At 34.7% G+C, this 16866-nt stretch overlaps 1 protein-coding gene across 1 annotated transcript in view; it reads left to right on the forward strand.

The window, feature by feature from the left end:
- Stet (stem cell tumor) overlaps positions 1 to 16866 on the forward strand; it is a 357711-nt gene that overhangs the window by 238121 nt on the left and 102724 nt on the right. Inside the window, exon 6 of the mRNA XM_070304381.1 lies at positions 10943 to 11060. Coding sequence (XP_070160482.1) covers positions 10943 to 11060 — 118 coding nt within the window. The remainder of the gene's footprint in view (positions 1 to 10942; positions 11061 to 16866) is intronic.

The following is a 16866-nucleotide window of genomic DNA, read 5'->3' on the forward strand; positions in this document are numbered from 1 at the left end:
CCTCAACGTTCCTCGGTGACTTCGCAACTTTTTCTCGTTGAGAGCTTCCATCGTCTGTCGGTTTAATAAATTCGGTAGTGGTTACGATGTAGTTTGGTTATAGGTGAAAATTGGAGCTTTATTCGGCTTTTCACGACAGCAATTCGCGCGGATTTGAGTGCGATAATACGATGCGTGGCAGTGTACGCCACAAAAATAATTCGTACGATATACGATACATTGAACTTTTGATTACGCTGGAAATTGTAAATTTGCAACCATCTTGTGGTCTTAAAAATTGCAGTTAGCTTAATGATAAAATAAATAATGTAGCTAGTGCAGATATAATAATAATGATAAAAGTATATTGTAGCTAATGGAGATATTTTTTTATACAGGTACAAATTTCGCAAATCATTATACGTCTCGTAATTCCGAACAATTATATCCAAAACAGATATAGAGAGCGATGTATTAATGATTCTTCTTTTAGTGATTTTTTTAGTGATCTTATTTTGAAATAATTAATATTTTATTTTTCGAAAATACAAGTATAGTATACTTTCAATAATCGAAATTAAACATAAAATTTTCTCGAATCTGTTGCCCGATTAGAACGCCGTTGCGTTCGCCAAACGATTTTACGATTGCTCAGGCGAAAATTCTCCGTTGTCCCAACGGACCCGTAGCCGTCGTGACGCCGCCGCGTTTGATTTATCGCGAAATTTGCCCCGTGCTCCCACGGGGAATAGCCGCCGGGGACGACGTCGGCGGATACTCGCGCGTGGATTCCTAATAATCTAATATGCCGCGACCTGAGCGCAATTTCATGCCTCCTCGGCCACGTGTGGCGTAGTATTCCCATTCCCTATCCGTGTGATCAGAGAGCGTCGTATTCATCCTATGTATTCGTCCCTCGTTCTCTCTCTCTCTCTCTCTCTCTCACTCACTCTCCCATCCTTACCGCATCGTCTTGCCCGTTCGCCACTGGTGTGCCGACCACCTGGATGATCGTAGTGACCGCTGGTGACTGGAGACCTGGAAATCCGATAACGGATTAAATTCTCCCAGCGGCGACACATAATTCGTGTCTGTATGTATAGCGAACGCCATAATTTATTGAAATTTCGATCGAAATTGAAGAATATTATTCTTCCATCTGTTTGATAATGTAATTATATAATCGGTAATCTTACTTTACTATTTGATAAATTTTTTAATTATTTCATCTCGTACTTTTCTATCGATAAAATTCAAAATTCGCTACATAGGAATTGAATGAATCATTTTTTTTTCTTGACTTTTCTGTGAATTCGAACAAAATGGAGATTCTCGTTCCGAATCTATCAATCGGATATATGAGTCAAGAATGAAGAATCTACTCGGCGAGTCACATTTTCCTGGCAATCACGCGGGCTCCTTTTTTCGATTCGACGCGCGTCGCGAAGCATTAAACGAACATATGTAACGCGACGGATACGAGCTCGTACCGCCCATACTCTAATCGGCTTTTATGCACTTTACGTGCACGGCGCGATGGATATCCGCGTGCGCGCGATAGGCGCCTTCCATATTCTATTCCATTCTGTCAGTACGATACCCAATCTGCACGCGAGAGCGTGCACGATCGATCGAGAACTCGATTCTCCCTTTTGATCGTCCGTCGTCTCGTTACATTGGCATTGAGAAAGATTTTTCTCGGTAGAAATGCATGATTGTCATCGCGATTTTTGACTATTTTTAGAAAAAAAAAAAAACAGCAATTAACAGACAATTCGTTATATTCTTCATTATATTAGAATGTTTCTTAATATTTCAGCGTTATATTTAAATCTCTTAATAAATATCACATATTTTGCTGAATTTAATTTTTAATTGTTTACATAAAAGAAACAATTGCCTTTACAATTTTTCATTTATATTGTTGTTACGAATTTTTGATATACATCTTATTATAAAAAAATATTACTAAGAATGAAGCTCTCAATTTAATAGCTTTTCGCCATTTATCGAAAATTTGTGTAGTTTTCTGCAAACTCTCTCTATAGAGAGCTCTCATATATTCTTATCTTCGAGATATCTCTCGCGCCGAGACAATATAGAATAAGCGGAGTATGGGGGTTGTACGCGTGTCCCGAAAGGATACGCTTGAGCGATTTTTACAAAGGAACGAGCTTAGCCGAAGCCACTTGATCCAATCTTTCCGGGTATCAAGTTGTACGAAGGAATATCTTCTCATTTTACACTGGATAATAACGTGGAATATATCCCGCGATATTATATAACTTTGTACTCTGCACCGGAAAAAGCATGAGATTTGCCAAAAAAGAGAAAAGATCACAAATGATTTATTTGTACCTTGCATTCGTATTCGTAATTTTGTTTGTATCGTTGCGCGCATGCGATAAATGACATTTTAATCTCGCCGCAGCAATATGTGCGACGTAGCAGCTTGATATCGCGCTGGAATTATTTATTCACGTTCTACGCTCTTGCTAGGATTTATTTGTTTTCGCAACATAAATACTCTATATGCAGCGCGCACGATTTTAAACAACCCTTTTACGATATCACCTCTAATAGAAAAAAAATATTCGACAATTTGGTATTAAAGAAAAATCATTTTTTTGTTCTAGATTTTTCAATGTTATGATTTAATGACTTTCATGATTCACCGTTATAATGTATTTCACAAACGAACGATTGTACAAGTCTAATATAATTTTACATTTTTTTAGCAGCTTTTTTAAATTGAAAGTTTTCACGATACTTTAGAAACCTATATATATATATGTATTTCTTGTACGATACGATATCGATATTGTGATTTTGCTGTCGTAGCCACGTGTTTCCAAACTAACTGACGCGTGGGCAGGAAAGTTTGAAAAAAATTTGACGAGCGCACGCGAAGTTTTCAGAAATTCACGCCGACTCATCGCGTATTCTTTACTTTCCGAGTTGTAATAACTTATGAAATGAACTTCTAAAGAATTCATTCGATTCGATTTCGTGACTTTGCGTGATATTACCCTCGCGGTAAGATTAAAGCGGTATTAACACGGTAGCGACGCAGCAACAAGCACGCGATGTCCAGCACCGACGACGGATCGCCCTTTCGCCAGGCTGCCACCTCTCTCTAACTTCCCGTCAAGTTTTATACCATTTTGTCAGACATATTTGCGGAATCTATATAGCCTCGTATAAATATTTTAAATTTTTTCTTTTTTGAAATGAAACACTTGTTATCTCAAGGGAAATATTCTTCGACTTATGAAAAAAAAAAGAAAAAAAAAAGAAAAAATCTGAAATTAATTGAAAATTCAGTATAACACACAATGACAAAATTGATTAATTTCTCGAAAAACTTTTTAAGTAATTTATTCCAATTATAATTGATTTTTTTTTTTTAATTATGATTACAAACAATAAAAATATATAAATATTATCAAATTATATTAATCGTATATTAAAGTTACGGCGAGGCGTAATGAAAATTTGCGATGCACCCGCTTGGTGCAAAGAAGACAAAAGTTTCGCGATCACTTTGAAAAGCAGCAAAACGCACCCGCTCCTTGTCCGTTCGGTAATTAGAGGCGATATCTCGACGAGATAGTTAAGGTCGTTACCGACTCTTACTTTAGCCGCTCCGGTGTGGGTGAATTTCTTACTTTTCCGCCTCGACCGGCGACTTTGCGGAAACGTCTCACGGAAAACTCGCGGAACCAATTTGATAATATCGTTGCTCGCGCGCCGCTACGCTTCCGTGGCCGGGCTGTAGAAACAATAAAATTACATACACACATATACACATATCTGCACGTACACATCGCGTGTGCTGTGCTCGCAAAGCTCCTGGGACATTCTCGCCATCGTTGTCGTAACCGTTTTTCGCCTTTCGTCTTGGAAGCTGCCAGCGGACGGAGATGCTGCGCTGACGCTGAAAAATGGGAAAAGTCACTTTTCCACGTGCCACTGCGCTAAAGTCGCACAACTGCCATGACGCGTGCGATCTGAATAAGGATATTATCTCTGAGATAATTTTTTTATACATAAATAGATAGATAATATATAATAAATAATGAATACAATGATATAATCGAATATGAAGATATTTTTCGCTTCTTCAAAAAAAAATGTTTCCAATGTATTTATTTGGAAATAATTTTAAAATATCCTAGTGTTATCAAAATTTTCTGTATCGAGTTAACAGTTTAAGAAGATGCAATTGAATTTTTTCTGGCAGCGTTTATTGCGTAGAATAAACGTATTCGAGAAATGTTACATTACGAAAATGACATGGCGCGAAAACTCTTTGAAAGGAGTGACAAATGGATGCGCGCGCTGCGATCTATGAATATTCATCATGTCAGTATGCGGATAACGCGATGGCGGAACAATGCTTCATTCTTTAAAAGTACGTCGCATCAACGATGAGATGAGAAATGCTGCGTTAGAAAGATTTTGTTGGATTCGATTTGCTTACATATCAATCAATATATGAATTACTGATCTGGTTTTGCTTTTTGCAAACGATATATGGTATAATAAAATACGATGTTTCGTCTATAAATTATTACAACGCATATAATGGAGAGATTTAAAAAGTTATATATTTTCTCTAATTTCAAGAATATTTGATTCTGAATCGTCTAAATTGTTAACAAATGCGTACTCTGCGAAGAATCGAAGTTCTATTGTACATTTTTAAACATATAAAATGGAGTTTTTATTTTAATAACTTAACCAAATTTTTGCATTAATTATAAGAGAAAAGAAAAGCATCTCTTACAGAATTCTAAAGATGTTAGTTATGAAACTTACGGAGCGTTCGGTTATATAATTTCGAGCTTGGAGGATTAAAGTACACCATGTCTCTTCTTTGCAACACTGCTTTACTAACTTTATAATAATTTCATAATTAATTTTGTTTCTACTTCTTCTTATATAGTAATTATTGGATCGAGCGAGTAGTAGCTCGTCGCTAGATTCTTTAGGATGCCTTAATCACATTTATTAAACCCTGAAAATTCAAGGAGCGTATAAAATTTATACTGTAACTTGGAACGGGAATAACTCGGCGGAACTTCCTGATAAAGATAGCGCGCCGTTTCTTCTTCTTACAATTTCCATAACTGGCAATTTTTAACAGGCTCGAGAGAATATCGACTTATCCTTAACCGCCCGCGCTAATTACCGCGAATGGTAGGTGGTCTCAGATCAAGTCCGCGCGAGTGAATTATTCACCCGATTCCGCGGATCGTTCCCCCGGTTTTTGTCGCGATCCCTCGTAATTAAGGCGCTGAAATTGAATGTTAGCCCGGATATAAACACATAATAGGTCCTCGTTACACGCGGCCCCGGACTTTTTCCTCGAAATTCTTGGCTCGCCTCGACACACTCCGGTGCATTGAATCAATTCAACGCACAGCTCGTTTGCAATTCTGGAGGCCAACAGACAAGCCACGACACACCCCGCTAGTGTAATTAATCAGTATCCTTGAAACGATTTTCCCTCTTTCTCTCCAATGTTTTGGTTCCTCTCTCTCACTCTCTTCCCGTTCTTTCTTTTCATCCTCATCCTCTGCCTTGCTCTCCTCTTTCTCTCCTTCTCTCTTCCTTTCAACCTACAAGCTACAGATGTTGAGTGTGCATGTTAACCACCTGTACTTCGTGTCGATGCTTCATACGCGCGGACGACCCCTTTCTCGACCCGTTTCCTTGAACCCTGGTATATCAGTCATATCGCTAATTGGAAATCGCTCGTGCGATCTACAATGTGTCTCGCGCGGTACACCGGCAATTAAGTGTGCGTTTACCGCGAACAGTTAGCCGTGTTAGTAGACCTTTACATCAGAAGGAAAATTTCCCGTCTCCTTCTCCTTTTCTCGTGTTTTTTTTTTGTGTCGGCGGAAAATGCTACTCGTTGTTTTAATGCAATATAATGTATCTTTCTCTTAGCTAACTCTTAATGTGTAATCTAGTGCAGATTTGCGCGATTTTAATTTTAATAATAATTGTGTATTTCTGTAGATATAGTTGTAATATACATTTCCTGCTATTTCTCTTTTCAACATATTTCAAGTTTTCATGAAAATCTTTTCTATGCTGTTTAGCGTGTCCTAAAAAAGTAACTTTTAGTTTTAAAAAATGTGCACAATTAGCAAGACAAATTAAAGATTAACATTTTATGATCGCTGCGGATATTATCACATTGAAAAAAAATTATTATAAAAGATTTGTCATACGTGTTTCCGACGCGCAATTTTTAGTGATAAATTATACATTTACAGAGTACGATAACAGATTTCCATTAACATGAGATAGGGTAATTAAAGGGATTAATGTGCCTGCATCGATGAGATATAAGGTATCTAATATCATTATATTGTATGAATATATATATATTCTCTCCTCGCATATATTATATATCCGATGATGCGCACATCATGCAAAATACGTTTTCGCACTGATGCTTTTTAATTGGCGCGGATATTGTCGCGATTACATCGCTATGACATGAAAATAACATATTCATTACAAACACAGATTTTCATTAGTTGAAACTGTTTAATGAATGTTTAATAAAGCTTGAATAATGTAGCGACATAAATATATCCGATGTATATTTTACATTTATTTTTTCATAACTCTAATTTTTTTTATATTCGTTGCATTTTATATAAGTACCGTCCAATAAAAATTTCTGCTGAGCAAGCGCAAATTTGTAAAATAAAGACGATGTGAACAAAGAGAAGCTCTTTTTAATTCAAATTATGTTACGAATTTACACATGAACTTTTTTGAACAAAATATATATAATTCCTGTCTCTTATTGTAAGTAAATTAATTTTATTTTTACATATTACATCAATTAATAACGAAGAATAAAGTTTATATATTGCAATATATTGCAATATTGCATAAGTTATTGTTATAAAATTTATTGAAAAATATCAGACATACAATATATATAATATCGAGTATTTTATATCAGTAAATATATATATAAATATTTTTTTAATCAATTTAATTACATTATCTAAAGTTTATATATAATTTGCTGAAAAAAAAAACGCTAACGAGAGATAAATTTTCCCTTTGCTGGTTGAAATAAATTGAAATTTAAAACCTCGATTTAGTTACTTGTACTTTTACATTTATAACAAAATTTAACTCTGCAAATCGTTTACTTTAACGTGCAAGATGTCACGAACACTCGTGCCTCGACTAATAGCCGATCTATAGATCGCGGTGTTGGCGCACGCCGCTTGTCACGTAAGTTCAAGTAGCTGTTGGTATTCGATGTGAACAGATATTCACGCTCACATCTTTCGCCAGCGAGGAATCGAAACGAAACCTGGAAGCGAATCGAAGCGATACGCGGTGGCGCACGCGCCACCAGATAGAGCGGAACGAGGGATGGTTTATCTCCCCGACGCCATAAACGTTGCAGATATTATGGATAAACTGAGTTACGGGCTAATATTTCTTCGTAATTATATATTCCACACTTTTACGCAAGAGGGAGAAGGAGAGATAGCATCGCGGAAAGGGGCCGGGTATATATTGTATAAGGGCGCCTATACGCGACGCATCATCTTTCCGTGTGGTCTTCACCCTCCCTTCGCGATTTTCACGTCCGAATTTTTAGATCCAGTTTTTTTATTACCCACCCTCATAATATTGGTTTTTTTACGGCCCGCGATCAGCGCAATCGATTTATCGACGTCGTTTATAGGCTTAACCGTCGCCCTCATCTCGTGCATTGTCTTATCGTCCGTCATTGTCATTGTCGTCGCGATTGAAACGAATAAAAGCAAGAAAAATAAGGAGCGCTTTCAAAATGCATCCATGAAGCAGGCTATATAATTTTATATAAATTTTTTTTTTATGCAACTTGCAGCCAGCGTGGTTATTCGAAGTTTTCTCTCTCGTTATATCGCTATTTTAAAATGGAACTATAACAAGGTAGCTGGATTTAATTTCAGTTACTTTTTCAAAACCACTATCTTTTTCTGTAGCTTGAAATGAGCAAAATACAGCTTCAAGTGAGATTTATCTTGTTAAAATGTGAGATTGCGTTTACATTTAATTTATTTTTTACTTAACGTATGCGAAGTTATTTTTTGAAGGGCCGTCTTTTTCACGTTTCTCTATAGAGAGCACCGTCGACGTTATTTATTGGACCGACATTTTATCTCAAATAAATCGCAGTGGTCTCTCTTCGAGATTGGCAAATAAATAAGATGGCCAATAGAATAAGGATGAAAGAGCCGACAGAAAGACCGGGAAAGGAATGGAATAGGCATGTAAAAGTTATTTTATTGGTAAAGCGGAGAAAAGTTCGAAAAGAGATCGTGTAAGATCATGCGTATCATCCGTCAATATAGATCAGTCCATTATATGATGTTTCAAAGGGTACTTAGTATCATCAAAGTAAATATCTCGTGCGAATAGTCTCAAGCGAGAGTTGTAGAAAAGAGATAAAGATAAAATCGAATAATGGCGCTAAAATGTGATTTTTGCTTTAACCACAAATCGGACTACGAGATGTGAAGTACCTATTATTTGTATACACTTATATATATATTTATTTGTTATGTCATAGAGTTATATAACCGTGTAATTGTTTTGTATAAAAGCTTATAGCTTATAGCTTCATGTATGGTATAAGAACAGTATTATTAAAAAATAAAGATTAAATTTAAAGTGACTTGATAACTATGAAGAGTATTGAGAATTGAAATGTGCCAAGAAATAACTAATATTTGTATGCAGAGAGTTGTCTTTCATTGTTGTTCGCTGTTCTGAAAAAGAATTTTCCGGCGATATTTTCGCCCGGCGTGTTCATTCGTAATGAAAGTCGTAAATGAGAAGAAAAGAATACTCCGAGATAATGAAGGCTATGGATAGCATAGAATTTGCGCGTAATTGTTCGCGAGAATGTTTTTCCTTTCTTTGGGGATCGACCGGCAAAAAATTCGCCGAAGTTAATTCCTCATTATTTTGTTACCCCTGGCGACAATTAAGGAAACGTGCCGTAGCATTAAAATTGCTACAAAAGTCGCCGATTAATTCGAGAATATTATTTAGAGAATCCACGAATTAATTTCTTAAGCCTTACAAGCTTCTACAAAACTTTTTTGTCTCTTTTTGTGCTCAATCTTGAATTTGATCGTTACATTCCATTGAAAAGAGAGAAAGAGAGAGAGAGAAGACGGGGTGGGGGGGTGGGGTGAAAAAAATTGAACTTTTTTCAAACAAAATTTAAAAAAAGAATTATAAAATCTTACTTGTACGAATAATTTTTTATTTTCATGTCTTTTACATGATTAAAAAATATTGATTTTCATAGTTTTTTTTTTTTTTTTTTTTTTATTTATAAATTGTTACTTGACTGTTTTTCGTGACACTCACCGTTATCCACATTACTTTTAGTTCGTAAATTTCTCGTTTGTTCATCACCAGAAATACAATTACATGCTTTTTTTCTTCGTGGCGTTTGTCTGTTTCTGTACTCATTAAGTTTTTGTGTTTATACTTTTGTGTCTGTTGTAGAAATAGCTTCGTAAATTTAAAACTCCATCCAATTATATTCTCATTAATTAAACTTAATTATGTTACCAATTTCAGTTCACTGCGAATGCCGCATCCAACGAGTGTTTTAAAAGTCGGACCAATTTTTTTGTTTTTTAATTACTTGAATGTAGCTCGTTACTGCGGCTGAGCGTTTACCGATTACGTGTACGTCCTACTGCGAGTGTTCGCTCGTTGGTAAATGCAGTGTAGAATCGTAACAACAATAGCGTTACGCCAGCCGGCGTTGTTATCAACGAAAAGATGCTTTTCAAACTGATAACGTTACTTTATTGTTTGTTCTGCGCTATTGTATCGAGTTATTTCCAATCGATAAAAGATTCAAATTAATGATAGTATTGTAGATACGTATAATTATTTTTCCGATCGCTGTCTTGAATATATCCATCGAGTATTTCTCGTAAATCAAAATCTCGTTATTAACGACAGACAATAGAACGGCTAGATCTTTTTTGAATTACTCGTATTTTACACGGTGTAATTAAACGCTACGGCTCTCTCTCGTTCGATTAAAAAACTATTTTCGAAAGTGCAAAAGTTATTTCGGTAAAGGATGAGCGTACGCTTCAGGCAAATGCGTAGATTACTTTGCGAGAATGACTACGTATCCAATTTATGGATTTTTTTTTTATTTTTTATTTTTTAATGCCTGACGCACATGTAAACGAAGTCATTTCGCGAAATTTGGCTCAAAAGGTTCGATTGCATGCGTTGCGGGCTATTTTCCGTGTCGAGTACTTCTATTTTGAAGTGAAGTACTATGGCAAAATTTAATTGGAAATATCCGATCGCGTTTATTGGCTGTATGCTATTCCGCTATCAGGAATAGCATAAATAAAATACTATTATGAATTTCATTTTGAAAAACATATTTGATCCCATCGAATATGTTCGTTATATCCGGCGAAACATCAATTATTTGTTAATATATATAATGATGTTTGTGCGGGAATATATGTATATATATATTCTTATACTCCGTACCGATTATTAACGGAAAATTATGTATTGCATTCAATAAATGCTTCCCTGCATGTATATAATGTGTATAAGACTTCAATTTACATGCATATATCCTAACAAAAATAATTGCTATTCTATGATATGCGGATTATTACATCATCAATAAATGCAAGATTTATTGAAATTATGAATATAATTCATATTAAAAAATACTCTATATTCCATCAAGATTTGTCTACATGTTGAGACAGATATATATAAATTAAATGAAATATATATATATATATATTATTTATCTTTTTTATTTATTAAATATTAAACCATCACACATTCTGTATGGCATTTAATACGCAGATCATAAACATCACATTTTTCAATCATTGCAATATGTTTGTGTTTTCAGGATGGTCCGCATGATCGGCGATGAATTCCTTACAGAGGAACGGGACCGAAAGTATTACGCCGATCACTACACATGCTGCCCGCCGCCTCTCTTCATCATTCTCATCACTCTCGTAGAGGTAAGTAGATAAAGTTATCCTATTTCGTAACGAACATACGGGGCGCGTCGGCTAATGCATGTATATAGTATCAATTTTTTTGCTCTTTTGTCCTCGCGTTCTCGATCGTGATTAATAAATTTTTAATGAGATTATTTACGCCCGCAAATGGGTCAACGATGAAAACACAATGGCTATGTCAATGTGCCATATTATCTTTTTCTTTAACTTATCATTTGGTGTTATTTCTCTAGTTCCCTTGTACTTTCTTGAAAAATCTTCGATACACGCTAGGATTGCATCTATTACAAATGTTAAATCGAACGTCTGATATAATATCTGTAATTTTACTGCTAGATTGAATATCTGATAACAAAATGTAATTCTTTTAATGTGTGTATGTGTGTGAGCTTAGTAATAATCTCTCTTACATAATTTATTCATAAAACAGAGAATTTTTCATTTGGAATCGATAGTTTTGCAATACTTTTTGTCATGTCATTTTCACAATCTTTCAATAAAATCATAATTAATATAAATTATATAATATAAATTATAATTATAATTATACAAATCTTATATTATTTTTGCCATTTTGACGATCCAGCTTTCTTACTGTACATGCTTTTTTCCAGTATTTTGGATCATACATTAACTTGAAGGGTCTTAATTTTTTCCATGCTATATAAGTACGCGTATTTATTAGTTAGTAATATTATATTATGTTATCAAAGATTACAGTTTGTGATAGGGAACACAAATCTAATATCTTTTGTGGTCAAAGAATTAACCGCATCTGTGAAAAAGCCACGCGTCTGGTCGCTTCTCTCGTGTTTCGTCATTTTTTACATTTTTGCCAAGATGAATAGATAGAAATAATCGTCCTTCTGGTAATAAACGCGCTAGATATTACGCATGTGTATATTAGCTCACCTTCCTTTGATCTTTGCGCAGATCCTCGTCTTGACTAATATCTGCTTTGAGCCCTTCTGGCCTGTTTTTTTTTATCGCCGCTCGTTCTAATGATCATTCTTTCACTTTTTTCTTCCTTTTCATTCCTTTGTAACACGCGCGGTGTGGAGATCTTTGAGATAGATTTATTCTACCAGCCGACCTCGTTAGGCGACGATTTTAATCTTCCGCAAAGTAATTCGATATTCGTAAGTCGGATCCTTGTTAAAAATATCCGGATTCACGATCCGGAGAGACAGATATCTTGCGCACTAATACTAATTAAAATCACATCATTATTATGTCACGTCTTTATCACGCTATTATAAATATTAAAGATTGATTTAATATAATCGGTAATGTTTTAAATAAGACAGGCAGCTGAATAACGCGCGCGCGCGCGCGCGTGTGTGTGTGTGTGTGTGTGTGTGGGCGCATGCGCGAATCTCTCTAAATTATTTTTATATAAATTGGAATGAGAAAGAATATATACACATCGCATTACTTTACACTCATATTATGATCTGCATATGATAAAATTTTAATGGAGGTGTATTATAAAAACATTTGTCGTACACGTCGACCGCTCATGTGAAAAATGATGCGATTATATTTTTAAATCGGCTTTGAAACTCATTCCACGATTTTATGGCAAAGTATTATTCCGAATGTTTAGAATACGCACATAATTTTATCTATTACTCGATCTCTAATTTTCTTAGATTATCGTGTATAAAAAAACAAACAGAAAATTATACAAGTTACGAATGCGACAGTTGTTTCATGATAAATTACATTATTCTGTTTGATTTTTTCTTCTTCTATTTTATCATTTGTCTTGTCGAAATGAACGGGAAGACGATATAATTGTCTTTTATATGTACTGAGCGATTAGTATGCGAACTTATGTAAAGTTGTGCGTTTTCTTGAGCATCGAGAACGCGTTAGAAACGTGTTTAATAAATTTTTAACAACTGCAATTTGTGCATAACTAACACGCGGACAACAACACAATGTTGACAGTGAAAGCGCGGACTGGAAATTCAGATCTCAAGTTCAGAATACCATTATTAATCTCTCCGGCCGGAATTACGCGCTCTTACTCGCACATGTTAACCGCTAACAACATTCGTCGTTATAATAATAAAATTAACTCGACTGTAGCTAATGTCGAGTTGGACAAATGAAAAGGGGAAAAAATTTTACTGAAAATTTTTTCATATTGTCTTGTACACAATTTTCGCACGGCATAATTTAAAATAAAACTACGACACCACACATATAATATTAATGGATGAATGTTTTTTGACAGCTGTTGGGTTTGGCTTTTTATTTTTGTCATTATATCAAAAAATAAATACGAAATTAAAATTATTATTTTTAAACAGAGAAACAAGAAAAGATTAAATTCATAACTAATAATATATATATAGTGTTGCAATTTTAACAAGCAACAATTTATGTACTCTTAGCTACATAATTAAAATATTTATCTATTATAAAGAAAGTTGTGCTACAAATGATGAATGTGAATTACAGTTGCGACCCAATTAAATCGCGCTTTAACCGGCGCATGATCTATTTATTTTTCTCTCAACTTATTATTCTTTGATGCATTAATCGTGCATGATCCAAATATGAATTTGGTTTGATGCGTGCATGCTTGATAATTAAATCTTTAAGTATGTCCATATGGTGTGGTGTGCAAACTGCAATCCTGGAAGTGACATGTGTGGTCATCGGGATAAGTTGTATCCCAGAATACGAGATAAGTGCTCACGGTGTACGACATGGAAGGGTAAATTGGTATCGCTAGATTCGCTAAAAGCGTACTTAATTGCCACTGCTTGGTCGTCATATTTCACGATTTAATTAAATCGCAAGTATCGCGCTTCTTTTTAGCTCTGTTAAAAGGTAGCGCGTTCATAATTTCATCAGATGGAAACTAAAATTGGATTTCAGCTTGCAATAAGCGAAATGCAAATGAATGAACAAAGAAGACAAAAGAAAAATGTTGCAATATTATACCGATGAGCGAATTGGACTTGTTTATACATAAGAAGATGTCTGTATAATTTTTTAATGCAGTACCTCTCTCTTTCACAGGTGCTCCTTTTATTAATTTCTTTGAAGCCGCGAGCTACTCTATCGTATTGCACGAAGTCAGAAAAGAAAAATTTTTCTCTCTTTTGCTCAGTTTGCTATCAATTTTGTAATTCGCCAGTCAAAGCATTTTTCGTTAATTAAAATTCCCTAGTTCGTGTCATAAGCATTGATGTTGATAATGTTGTACCTGGATTGTATATATGCAACAAGTCGAGTGCTTTGTTTTTGGAAGCAAAGGGAATTAATAATTTTAGATAGCTTATATAAGATAAGTTATTCTTTGCAATTATAAAGTAATGCTGACCATTGATAACAGCAGAGAGAGAGAGAGAGAGAGAGAAATGAAAGATGTAATTATTATCAAATTAATTATCACAAAAAATAAATATTGATATTCAAATTTATAATACAATTGTCGAAACAATTATTGAAAAAACTATTATTCAAAATTATACAGTGTTCCAGATCAGGGTCAATGAAACTTTAGAGTTTTATAGATCGAATTTGGAACAAAAAAGTTCCTATATAAACATAGATCCGGAAACATTAAAAAGTTATACTAATAAACTCTCTGTAAGTAATTAGTTATGATCAAAATTTGATAAGAACACTTTTATGTTTGCATTTGCAATATTTGCACGAGTGTTTATACAGAGACCATCGAAAGGTGATTTTTTTCTTCAAGTTTCTGCTTTTCTTCCTTGTTTTGAGTTTATTTTCTTTCGAAAATAGCCTTATTAAAGAATTAAATGAAACTGGTATAATTTAGTTTGTTATTTAATTACCCATCAGATTTATTTCGTTATTTTTTTTTTTTTTTTCAAATTAATGAAGATTTTTGAAGCTATTTTTAAAAATTATCGAAAAATCTAATTTTTCGAAGTTTATTAGCCGGATCTATATATTTATCGGAACTTTTTTGTTCCAAATTCAATTTCCTATAAGACCCTGAAGTTTCATTGATCCGATCTGGAGAACATCCTGTATATTATATTTAATACTCGATATTTAATATTCATAATGCGATTATTATGCTTTGTCGATGAATAAATAATTATTATTAATTATACATATATTATATAAGTTATTATTTTTGGCGATTGATAAAATATAACGTAGGAACATTCCTGGAATTCGTACGTGCATCTAGTTTTTGAAAAACTAGATTTATATAATATAACCAATATAACAGCAACATATACTTTTCTCACTCGAAAATAAAATACGTACTACGGCGAAGCATGCTAGAAAAAAAAAAAAAAACACGAAGACTCGCCGGATGATTCCTAGAATTGGTAGAGGGGGACGCAAGCTCGGGCTGTCTAAAACGCTATCTTATTTGCCGTACTAGCGTAGAAATCAAATAGAAATGAAAATATTATATCAACAATCATTTTCCGATTGAAAGAGGAATCACTGATATTCAAATCGTAATCGTTGAATATATAGTCATATCGCGTCATCGAATATCGGTAAGAAACTTATCATGCAGTTGACGTACTTGAGCAATTTGTTCTCTCGCGAACGAATAAGGTTAAATTTTTGCTAAAATAGAATATCGGACATTTATTTCGATTTTGTCGTAATCATGGGAATTTTATTAGATCCAATAGTATTAATGTTTGATTTTTATCGTTTTAAATTTGGCAATGAGACCGCGGCAATTGGCACCCCTGTCGCGTCGCATTTCCGCTAGTCATTGTGTAGCAACCGTCGCGAGTAGTCGAATTTTTTTTAAGAGCGAAGAAGGTCAAGCGATTATAATCAAATAATTGATATTTAATCGATATGTATGAATCGCAGGTAACGTTGAGTTCCTTTCCTCGACGAACATAGAAATGTTATTCGTTCGTAGAAACGTTTGTTACTAAATCATCTATAGTATCTGTGAAAATACGCAGCGAAAAGTATAAGTATGTTCTTCTCCAAAAACATAGCTACCGCGAGAAGCGTAGCTATTCGAAGAAAACAGATAACGCGGAGACTCGCCGGCCGATTCCTGGAATCCGGTGGTAGCGGCGGGGGGGGGGGGAGACGCGAGCTCGAGTTATATACACAACTTCACGTAACGTACTAGATCAGTCAACGTCGATCTATCTCGCAGCGCGCGCTCGCCGGAGATGTTATATTTTACTTGCCTCTAGAAAACTTAACTTTGCGCGTACGTACAACGAAATCAAAGTACACGATATTCATTCGCAGTTACTTTTCGATCGACGAACGATTTTGATAATTACGCGTATTCGCTATTTCCTATGTGTATAGTGAAGGATTTCGGACGAAATACATCGTGATTGTACCGTGTGTTCTAATGTAACTGCCACGAATGATAGCGAATAGTGTGACGCACAACGAATGGAATATAACGAATGTGATACAACAGATGGATCGGCGGGAGTGCCGAATAAAAGTATCGGGCGATTATTGATTGCGCGAATGCAACTGGTGCGAATATACACGTATACCGATAATCGATATCCGATCGAAAGTATATCAAAGCGTAATTGTTAACATCTAAATAAATAAATAAATACATCTCTGAAAATATCGTGCAATCGTCGAATTTTGAACATCTTGATGAATCGTATCAAAACTTACCTAACCGTGTGTGACAATAACTGATATCTAGTCGACTGTACTTCAATTACTTGTGCGATAGATCATCGATTATTAATATTCAAAGCATTTTGGATAGAAAGATGAATCACATGAGTCATCGGAAGAAAACAGCGGGACAATAATTGGTGAGTCTATAATTATAATCATTATT

Source organism: Polyergus mexicanus, unplaced genomic scaffold (assembly GCF_030449975.1).
Source record: "Polyergus mexicanus isolate NDT 795.1 unplaced genomic scaffold, iyPolMexi1.0 SCAF_11, whole genome shotgun sequence".
Taxonomy (NCBI): domain Eukaryota; kingdom Metazoa; phylum Arthropoda; class Insecta; order Hymenoptera; family Formicidae; genus Polyergus; species Polyergus mexicanus.